This window comes from Harmonia axyridis, chromosome 5 (genome assembly GCF_914767665.1).
Source record: "Harmonia axyridis chromosome 5, icHarAxyr1.1, whole genome shotgun sequence".
NCBI lineage: Eukaryota > Metazoa > Arthropoda > Insecta > Coleoptera > Coccinellidae > Harmonia > Harmonia axyridis.
Window position 1 is genome coordinate 19,360,431 of NC_059505.1, and position 12,414 is coordinate 19,372,844.

Consider the following 12,414-nt stretch of genomic DNA (forward strand, 5'->3'; position numbering starts at 1 on the left):
TGTATGAACATTTATTTTATGATTTCGATGTATTCGAATGATTTATAACCGTTATTCATAGGGTGAGATCGCTTTTTCTTGTAATTTTATTGTTTCCTCGGCCGACCTGGCGTGAATTGTTTATATTGTTTTGCTTTATATTTATATTCATTGTAATTTGTCATCTAGTTTATATTTCATATTCATTATCGTATAGTGACGTCATCTTTTTTATTTTTTGTCTTTATTGCTATACCAATTGTATGATCCATGCCGTTGTTTATAAATTGGTTTTTGTTTTTAGCCTGATGAAGGAACTAAATGCTCAGAAACGTTGCCATTGAATAAATTGTATACAACTGTTCCTTGTGACTGATATTCTTCACCATTGAATTACTCTGTAAAATACGTTATATCAAATTTTTATCATTCATTATCGTAAAAATATGTGCAATGGATTTTCATAAAATAAATGTCAATAACAAAATTTTAATAACTCCGTAACTTATAACACAATACATATTATAGTTGTATCAAACATTCTTGGAAACTAATTTGAACATATATATAAAGTTTTCAAAGTATTCCAGCTTCTCTGCACATACCATAAAAAATACCGTTTTGTTTCATGAGATTATGTGGTGAATCAACCTCTTTAATTGAACCTTTATCTAATACAATGATTCTGTCGTAATCAATCACTGTATTCAATCGATGAGCAATTGTTATTATGGTACAGTCTCGAAATTGTGTTCTAATGGTTTCTTGAATGAAACTATCGGTTCCGTAATCAACAGCAGCTGTAGCTTCATCTAAAATAAGTAATTTCGTTTTTCTCAATAGTGCTCTACACAGGCAGATAAGTTGTCGTTGTCCTAAAGAGAAGTTTTCGCCACCTTCGTTCACTTCATACTGAAGACCTTTTGAACAACCTGTTGAAATTATTAAAAATTAATATTTGATGATAATAATGATCCAGAGAAGCATTGATGTGATGATAGAAGTCATTCGAAGTCTATTCAGAGTATCCACTCATTAAGGTACTTGGACCCTATTCTCGACAAGTGATCTTTCAAAACGTATTCTTGACTCGTGAACGTTCGAAAACGTTCTCGATGCCCATTCGAGTTGGTTGTTGTTATTGAGATTCGATAATAGAATTATTTTATGAGCCAGACAAGCAAATAAAATTCGAGTTTTGAAAGTGTGTTTTAATAAGAAAAGATTCCTTACAATATTTATTCTCCAGTGGCTAGATTACAAACTTTAAAAACTAAAAACCTCATTATCTTATTGTTGCCAAAATGGTTTACAAATTGGACAAATGGATGCTAAAACAGCTTATTTGAACATAATATATATATATTTTTTTTCTTCACCATTAGGGAAGTTTTCGCTAGAAAGACCGGGTCCAAATAAACCAAGGACTTCCTAGGCTGCTGTCAGGATATATATATATATATATATTTATATAAATATATATATATATATATATATATATATATATATATATATATATATATATATATATATATATATATATATATATATATATATATATATATATATATATATATATATATATATATATATATATATATATATATATATATATTTATATATATATATATATATATATATATATACAGGGTGAGTCTTTGACTTGTACATATATTTCAACCGAAGATTCCTGAGGTCAATACCATTTTTTCCGATTCGGCCCGGTTAAAAAGATACAGGCTGTTGAAAATCGATAAAAAAATGTCATTTTCCGTTATATCTCGGAAATGGTTGTATAGAAAAAAATGAATTTCGGGATATAGTTTTTCATGTATGTGATGAATCTTTTTCGTACACAAAATTCTATCCACATCTCCCCGTTTCTTCATTATGAACACTTCATCCCATAAAAATACCAGAAATTCAAAGAACCGAACTCTTAAAAGTAACTAGGACGTTCATTGAAGGATATTTAGCTGATTTGAAAAATAAAAGTATTCTTCCTATTTTCTCGTATATTGAGCCGTTTTCGAGTAATATGTGTTTAAAAAAAATAAAAATCTGTGAAATTCAAAAAATTGGGTACTTTGGCTAATTGCAACTCTGATAGGAAAGGCTCACAGAAATGAATATTTGCTACGTTGTCAGGTCAAAAATCATGGATTGAAACACTGAATTTGCATTGACAAGTGAGGGAACCAGCCGACTTAGTTTGAAAATAAAGTGATTTGAATAAGCTCACCCATTGAGAAAATTCAATTCTTTTTGGTAAATCCGTCGGCAATAAAGCTTGTACCTTCTGGTTATGGTATGGGCATAACATGACGTCTCGTACTTGTTTCGGGGTGCTGTTGCACGTCATCTAGAACATCATCCATTGCTCTTGATCACATTCGGCCATTATCCACCATGTTGATAGCGAGGGTTCCATGATCACGCAATCTTTGAACAATCCTTACGAAAGTTCTCTCATTTGGCTGACTCCTATTTGGAAACAGCCTTCCATAAGCTTCTTTAGCTCTTCTCGCTATTTTTCCATTTGTGAAATAGCATTCCAACATATCTACCATCTCCTGGTTAGAATACATTATGCTAATTTCCACTTAACACACTTAAAGAACTTCACAAACAAACACTTTACACTAAACAAACACCTTACACTAAACAAAATAAACACACTTAACACTTAACAAGTTAAACGCACTTAGGTAACACTTAACAAACTAAATACAATTAATACTTATCATTTACATTAAACAAAGCAACAGAAATCATGATACCATAAATTCGAATTTCAATTGTTTTCGGATCATTCTATGCGCATGACCGATCAACATAGAAGAATCTCGAATAATTTTTTGAAAAAACCATCAAATTTATGAATTAATAAATTAATTTTATTATGAATTTCATTAAATTTAATAATTAGTATCATCCGAAATGTTAAATCGAATTTTGTATAATAAAATAAGTCATAATATGCTACATTACCGTATGTTATGAACGATTTGAACTATTGCGCATGGCCTCAGAGTTTATTACTCTATGCGCATGGCCAAACTGAAAATTTGAGAAATCTCGAAGAATTGTGGTTATGTTTGGCAAACAAATAAATGGAATAATTCGATATATGATTCGAAAATATTTTATGTTTCAATAAGAAACAACATAGTTCGGCGTAAGTAAGTTACTAAGTTATATAATATAAATAATATATTGAATAATTATTGTATTTTTTCAGATCTCCTAATAATTCATCGAATCATTCAGAAAAACACCATAATGAATTTAATTGGACGACGATTTTCCTTCGTGAAGATGATTGCCCATTAGATACAGAGAAGTTTCAGATGACCTGTATTCAAAGAGAATCTTGAACCCCTTCAAATTAAATCCAACCGGAAACAGTTTGCTGTGAGGTGTTCATGATTTCATAAGGATAATTATTCCATATAATGAGTGGAAAAGTAAATTGATTAATTGAAATAACCAAAAATCTACAATACAATGATTCTGTTGATGAATTCAAAACTACTTGAATAAGTGAAGCACTAGTTCTGTAATGAATATTTATTCAAACTTCATACTCATCGATGTACTGAAAAATAATTTCAAAGTCACTGATTTCACCATTAACGCAGATCCTATCCTATTATCTAGTACATGTATTGATCCAATCCATATGTTTCAGAATCAATAGCTATTGATATTTTGAGGCATATACATAGTTTGTAGTTACTGTTCGTGGTTTATAGATATTATAATAATATAATGAATACATCTGAGATCAGGAATCATTGAGAATTAATTCGAATAATGGCAGGCCTAATTTAATAATTATTGAATGTTTTTTATTTCGCACAATCCATCTGAGGCTAAATGAATCTACGTAAGAAGTATAAGAGTAAAAAATGTTAAACCTGGTTATTTATAAATTAAATGAAAATAAAGACAATTTATTATTATGGCAGTTTCTACTTCAATTCCTGTTTTTTGATATGCATTTTTTTGTTTCAGTAATGAAAAATCTTTATTTCAAATTGCTTTGAATGTTGTTTACCTACTGTGGGGCACAAGAAAAATATTTTTCTATTTTGATTTGAATACTGGATTCATAGTAAAAGAGTGGATTTGGCAATAATACATGATTTCAAGTCACTGTTAATCTTTTGATAAGTTTATCAAAAGCTTCAGTTTATTGAGTACTTTTGAAAAAAAGGTATACCTTACAAGAATTCAAAACTTATTTTACATGTAGTTGATATGTGAAAACAAAAAAAAAAGATTACATAATTGTTGGGAAGTTTCATAATATTTTCAGTTTATCTATTCAATAACAAACAAGTAGATTAACTTGTACGTTGTACTTCCTTTTTTCTAGCCGAATACCATTTTACCATCTTCAGAAAAACAAAATTTTCGAAGATGTTGATTATAACATTGATAAAAGACTAATTGCTTCTTTATTATCGAACATACACGAGAGCATTTTTTGGAGTTACCTATTGGGTATCAAATTTTCAGACAGAATATTGGCATTAGTGAACACTAAGAAGAAAAGGATTTCAAATATTTTCATGATAACAAATTACTGAGCTTTGGCACAGCCCTATAATATGAAGATATTTCACTAAAGTTAATATTCTATTTTGAATAATTCTGATCGAAACTCATTTTCAAGTGAATTTTCACAAACTAGGCTCCTTATAAAATAACACCAATCAAGATCTGAAATCCCATTAAAAACTGCTGCTACCAAACATTACTATAATCTTCTTCCAGTCTTCAGAGCTTTCATCGATACATAACAATACATCCTAAAATTTCATTTTTACGTGATTGAATACTCCTATCCATTTGCTATTCGATAATTTCATCCTAGAACATTTGATTGACATACTTTTAAGAGGGGCCAAAATTGTTTTAACGTGAAAATAAATAAAAAACTTCAGTGAGTTGAAAGGAGCAGAATATTCAATAGTGGATATTCATATTGAATACCACCATTTCATTTTTAATACAAAAATCAAGATCAATAATAAATCAATAATGGAATATTGAAGATTCATGAAACTTATAAGCTTCTAGGATGAAAAAGGAAAAAAATTCAATTCCTTCTGGAAATTATTTATTCCTCCTCATACTACTGTTATTATTAACAAGATAAGATCGGAATTTTTCCATCACAAAATTACCTCTGTATGATACAGAGGTGATTCCATCTTCCACATAAATCCATTCATGAAACTGCCTTTTCATTTTCGAGCTAAGTTATTGTGTAGGTACTTAGATAAAGTATTCTGGGTTCATTCAATCCAAAATGCAAGCGTTCTTATACTTCTTGCTACCTTAAAAATTCAAAACTTTTCTCACTGGTTCCATGATAATAAGAATTCAAATTGAACACTGGTTTGAATACCACTTTTTTGCTGACCTCTAGATAACAAAATATACTCAATTAGCCCAAATTTCTAGTAATGTACAAAACTTCAACCGTTTGTTGGGTTTCTTGAATTTTATTGACAAAACAACATAACCTTTAAACATAACATTACAGATGCGAGATGATTAGTATTCATAGGTACATAGATTTAGCTTATTATTCTGTAGGTTTTTTGTCATTATAGTGTTTTGTGATTGTAAACTCGGCAACGTGGGAAGTCCACAGATGATTATCATTTATGTTCATTTACCTTATTATGAAAATGAAAGGTTATATGAATTGGTAACTCTTGTAACTTCGTTTCGACGAAGTGAAAAAGCGAAAATAAATGATTGGATATAAATATCAGATTTAATATGGGTGGTTGCAAGCTGAATTTTTTATTATTATCGAATATAAAATAGAAGTCAAGAGAAAAATAATCAACATATTTATCTCCCACGAAATTGCTATAACTCATTTATTATATTGAAAATAATACTTCGGTCACCAAAGGGAATGGAAAAAGTGAGTTTATGCTTGTTTTGCTGATATAGTGACCCATTTCCAAAGTTCAAATGGTATAAATTTATGCTTGGGAAAACTTCAGTGGGCTTATTTCCAGGTTCGGCATAGCTCATTATGAAAACTTAAAATGGCCATATCTTTTCAACCGAGCCGAATCGGAAAAAATGGTAAATGAAAAAAGTGTTTCTTTTGACCTCAAGAATCTACGGTTAAAATATATGTACAAGTCAAAGACTCACCCTGTATATGTGGGATCCAAATTCTTAACACCCGACTGAATGATACGCTACTGACCTTACCAAACGAGAACTACACGATCGACCCTAAAAGGTTGCACCATGCAGATTTATCGATATAGGGAGACGTAAGGGGAATAGGTACTTGAGACTTAAGGACTGAAGTACCATACAGACCAACGAGGGTGGAATTCGACGTAAGATAGTAGACAGACAGAGTTAGGATTCGACGTTAGAGACGAGACGGGAAAGGTTAAAGAATTCGACGTGATAGACGCATATGATTCGACGTAAAATATAGTATACGCAGCGAGTTAGATAATTCGATAATTAGACTATTAACAATTAGACGGAATTAAATAACTTCGATAGTTCTATAGACGAAAGTTCAGTGGCTGTACATTCAATTGAAGTTGAATTGTACATTGTGTAAATAAACAATAGTTAAGTTCCGGCGGCCTTTTATATAAACCCCTAGACAACCATATAAAAACCCTACATTTTGGGGGCTCGCCCGGGATAAAAGAAGAAGTACCCCTACATCGTCCGGGATAAGAGTGGAAAAACCTTTTCATCGACGGGATAAAAGAAGAAGTACCCCTACACAGTCCGGGATCGAAGGAGAAGGAAGCCCTACCTACATCGTCCGGGATAAAAGTGAAAAAACCTTTTCATCGACGGGATAGAAGAAGAAAACCCCTACATTGTCCGGGATAGAAGAAGAGAACCAAATATTTTGAAAAATCATTTGGAGAAGACATCGAAATCGACGTGGAAGTGTCCAGAATTTGCGACGAGGAAGAATTACCAGTGAGTCAATCAACAATTGGGAATACGGAAGAAGCCAGTACCAGAGGTGTAGACGAGAGAGTTTTGATCCAGTAGACGAAAGGACCGAAACGAGATCAATTTTCCGCAGTAATCAGAGGATGAATGGTAAAATTGTATGCAGACTTTCAAGGTAGGACGTTTATCTTTCCAATTTCCATATTGCGAGGCTTGTTGAAGAAGACGACTAAAGAAGAGACTTTATATTTGCTTTTTAACATTTTTGAATTCTGAAATTGCATTTGAACATTGTTGATATTTGTGATTCTTGATTTGATTTATTTTGTGAGAATATACAGCCATTTAACGTTCGCCATTAGTTCGAATTTTTGATAATTTTAAGTTGAGATAGCATAGTCGAATTAGTATTGATTTTAGAGTTTACTGTTTTAATTTGGCGGTTTTCGTTCATTTGAATTTTCAGTTTTTCGTTGAATATTGACTGAGTACTTTTATTGAAAATATCAACTTTGGGCGATATTACAATTATTGAGAATCAAATATCTAATGCTAAATTATCTGCTGTCAAAGCATTGCATTTTATTTGTTACGGTGATGAAGGCGAACCGCATAAGGTCCGTAGAGCGCTACGTAAATTTTCGGGTTTTGGATGGGACAAAAACTCAGACGATCACTTGACAAAAGTACAAGACGTTTATAAACAACTTAGACTCCCAGACCTGATAACCGTTTCCAATATGCTTGGCTTGGATTATAGTGGAACCGATGACGTAATTATCGATCGTATATGCTCATTTTTAATAAAATTCGAATATGGCTTTGAACAAAATGATGAATCGGAGAGAGATGACGGAAATGACGACGAGACGGAAAACACTGACGACGAGAATGAAAACAGTGACGTAGAAAAATATTCCTCAAGACATGACAAATTCAATAGACGAAAAATCATGAAAAAAGAGAGTTTTTCATTGACTTTTAGAGACGTAGAAGATAGTATTAGGCCATTTGACGGAAAAGAAGATTATCCAATAGAAAAGTGGATCGAGGATTTCGAAGAAATTGCAGAAGTGACGGGATGGAATGACTTGCAAAAGTTAATATTCGCAAAGAAATCTTTGAAAGGTCTCGCTAAACTATTTATTCAGTTTCAAAAAGGTATTAGAACCTGGAGTATTTTGAAGAGAAGATTGATTCAAGAGTTTGAAATCAAGGTGAACAGTGCACAAATTCATAAAATTTTGATGTTTAGAAAGAAGAGACATGACGAAAATGTTCAAGAATATGTATTGATCATGAGGAAAATAGCTAGTCGAGCCAATATAGAAAATGAGGTTGTAATTCAATACATTATAGATGGTATACAAGACGAATCATCAAATAAAATCATGTTGTATGGTGCCAGAAACTTTCCAGAATTCAAGGAAAAAGTGAAACTGTATGAAACTATTTCCCAGAAACAACCTGTCAGAGATATTAAACCTTTCAAGATCAAAAGAGACGGTATGAGACATGAGGAAAAAAATGAATTTAAGAAGGTATATAGAGAAAAAATCAGTTATCAGAATAGGAATGAAAAGCAAGAACTTTGTTATAATTGCGGAACCCACGGTCATAAATTCAAAGAGTGTCCAGACAAAAGTAAAGGCATGAAATGTTTTAGTTGTAAGAAATTTGGTCATTTATCATCGAACTGTCCTGACAAAATTTCACAACAAACTCATACTCCTACTAATGTTAATACTATGAATATAGTACCGCGAAATGCAATTAAATTGACTTTTGACGAAATTAAATTACTAGCATTATTTGATACCGGCAGTGACATAAGCGCGATTAGACAAGACGTGTACGAATTATATTTCAGAGACGATTTGCTTTCGAAGGATAATATCTTAGTTAAAGGAAAAGGATCAAATCGAGTCAAAACATTAGGTTCAATCAGGAAAAATGTTGAAATATACGGCGAAGAATTTGATATATTGTTTTATATTTTACCCAAACAGACGATGGATTTCCAAGTTATAGTTGGAAATAATTTATTGAAGCAAGCAGAAGTACTCATAAGAGAAGAAGGAATAGTTGTACACAAAATAGAAGAAAAATTCTAGATGAGTATCAGAGTTGATGAGAGCATAGTAGACGATGATATTGATTTGACGCACGTAGACGACAAGTTAGACAGAAAGTTAAAAGAACAAATTATTGGGGATGTAAAGCCAAAAAAGACGATGTCTACCAATTTTGAAGTACGCAAAGATGAAGAACCGATATGCATAACACCGGAAAAGGAACAAGAACAAGAAGCACTTGACGAAAATGGATTGTTAGGGAAAGTGGAAATAACTCAAAGGAATAAGATCAGAAAAAAGAAAAATATTGTGTTATCCGATCTTATAGAAGAAAAAGTGAAGAAACAGTTTGACGAAGCCAGAGAAAATTTGAGAGGAGAATTTCAAAAGCAGCACTTAATGAAAGTCGAAGATAAAAATCGGAAAAATTATGACACAAAAAGGAAGAAAGCCGTTTTTTCCAGAGAAGGTGACCTAGTTTCGATTAGAAGAACTCAATTCGGTGTAGGATTAAAAGTGCATAAGAAATTTTTAGGACCATACGAAGTGATCAAAGCGAAGAGAACCATTCGGACATCGACTTGTTCGGAGTATATGAAGCCTTGGATACAGTATGAATCCGAGTCGGATTCTCAGTAGGATGGCCGAGTGTGGGATCCAAATTCTTAACACCAGACTGAATGATACGCTACTGACTTCACGAAACGAGAACTACACGATCGACCCTAAAAGGTTGCACCATGCAGATTTATCGATAGATGGGAGACGTAAGGGGAACAGGTACTTGAGACTTAAGGACTGAAGTACCATACAGACCAACGAGGGTGGAATTCGACGTAAGATAGTAGACAGACAGAGTTAGGATTCGACGTTAGAGACGAGACGGGAAAGGTTAAAGAATTCGACGTGATAGACGCATATGATTCGACGTAAAATATAGTAGACGCAGCGAGTTAGATAATTCGATAATTAGACTATTAACAATTAGACGGAATAAAATAACTTCGATAGTTCTATAGACGAAAGTTCAGTGGCTGTACATTCAATTGAAGTAGAATTGTACATTGTCAATAGTTAAGTTCCGGCGGCCTTTTATATAAACCCCTAGACAACCATATAAAAACCCTACATATATATATATATATATATATATATATATATATATATATATATATATATATATATATATATATATAGTTATAAGTATGATAAGGGGTGTGGGAAAATTGATAAGTGTTATAATTTCACTCTTCTTTATTTCATTTAGTCGACGTTTCGATCCCGATGGGGACCTTCTTCAGGACTCTACAATAGCAATAGAAAACAGTCGAAAACATGGCAATCACAAAACATGTAAAAATAGTACATACCGAAATACAGAGTTGTAAAGATCTTATTTGAACACAAATCAATAGCTCTCAAGAAAGCAATGAACAAGAACATCAACAAATTTAGCGAAAAAAGATCTGATATTTCGTTAGCACAAGAGTAGAAATCAATTATCATATGTAAATAAGGTAAACAGAATAATCAACAAAATGAGAGGTTGTCAAAAATGTTGTCAACCAGACTTGCCACAGAATACACGCACATGACAAATGAAACATAGAATAGCATTTAATCACACTTGGTCGCAGTAATTCACTCTCACCGAACTCAGAACAAATGCGATTATTGAAAGACCCCATGAACCGAATCCAATCCCCTCTCACAGAAATAGTCCGGAACACAGAATTCATTATAACGTTATCCCGACTGTAGAACTTGTGGAAATATTCATTCCATTTGATCCATCCAATTCACTGCCACCAAACTGGTCATAATGAATCAAATAAGTATAGATGGAGCTAATATTGTTTACATCCCTTCTGTAATTATTTGATTCATTATGACCAGTTTGGTGACAGTGAATTGGATGGATCAAATGGAATGAATATTTCCACAAGTTCTAACATGTTGTCTTGGAAAAATAATGCAAGTATCTACCTGAGCTCGAGGGTTTTCTATACCAATCAAGAATCAGTGTATTGTCAGGTCTTCTAATGACTAGGGTATCTAGGAAGGGCACACTATTGTAATTTTCTAATTCTATGGTAAATTTGATAGACTCACTCTGTCTGTTGAACTTTTCAAGAGTGTAAGAGGTCTTATCACTGGGAACTGCACAAATGATGTCATCTACATATTTTTTAATACAGGGCATCTCAAAAGGGATATCTTTTAGGATGCTATCTAGCAGGAAATCCATCACTAACTCTGCAATGGAAGGGCTGAATTTAGACCCCATTGGGGAACCTAGTATTTGGTTATAAAAATTACCTTGGAAGATGAAATAGTTTGAGTTGAAAAGAAATCTGATGATGTTTATGAAGTCTTCCTTTGGTATCGTGGTGTGGCTGTGTTGAATCGCAGACAGAGATAATTTTAATGAAATGTTGGTAAAGAGGGTTACTACATCAAGGCTGATGAGGACATAATCTTCTGGTAGTTGGAATTCATTAATGAAGGTGGAAAAAGAGAAAGAATCTTCTTCGTGATATCTGCCTCTAGAAGCACTCAAATAACTTGAAATTATTTCGGATATATAACCTGATATCTTAGATGTTGGTGTATTTAAAGAGGAGATGATGGGTCTGAGGGAGAGAACAGGTTTATGGACTTTAGGTAGTCCATAAAATGTTGCAGGAATGGAGTTGTAACTGTTCAAAGATTTTCCTTGTATTTGGGAAATATGACCACTTGTTACCAATTTTTGTACAGTTACAACTCCATTCCTGCAAGATTTTATGGACTACCTGAAGTCCATAAACCTGTTCTCTCCCTCAGACCCATCATCTTCTCTTTAAATACACCAACATCTAAGATATCAGGTTATATTTCTTCTATACATAAATGACCTTCCTGATTGTGTCCAAAACTGTCTGCTTCTGATGTTTGTGGATGACACAAACATCATAGTATCTAGAAAACTGTTAGATGACGCAGTTGATGACATCAAAGCTGAATATAAAAATTTTTTGAAATGGTGTGAGAATAACCAAATAATAGTAAACTCGGAGAAGACAGAGTGTGTTTTATTTACGACACATAATTCCAAACTGACGTTTCCTGATAGAGTATCCCCGGAAGGTGGCGGAAAGATGTTCCAGTCTTCAACCAACTTTCTCGGTGTAATCCTTGATAGCCATATAAGCTGGAGCTCTCAGGTGTTAAACGTGAGAAAAAGATTGAACTCGGTAATATATACAATGAGAGTATTGTCGAGGAGAGTAGATTCATCTTTTCTCAGGGTGATCTATTTTGCCAACTTTCAGTCTCTCCTACAATACGGCTTAATGATATGGGGTAATGCTTCTGATGCATCTGATATATTTATTGTACAGAAATC

General features: G+C 32.7%; 1 protein-coding gene across 7 annotated transcripts in view; it reads right to left on the reverse strand.

The window, feature by feature from the left end:
• Positions 1–454: 454 nt before the first annotated feature.
• LOC123679983 (multidrug resistance-associated protein 1-like) overlaps positions 455–12,414 on the reverse strand; it is a 398,343-nt gene continuing 386,383 nt past the window's right edge. For all 7 annotated transcript variants that reach the window (XM_045617593.1, XM_045617595.1, XM_045617597.1 and 4 more), the window contains one exon: positions 455–911. In XM_045617593.1, the coding sequence (XP_045473549.1) occupies positions 556–911 (356 nt within the window). In that variant the 3' untranslated portion in view covers positions 455–555. The remainder of the gene's footprint in view (positions 912–12,414) is intronic.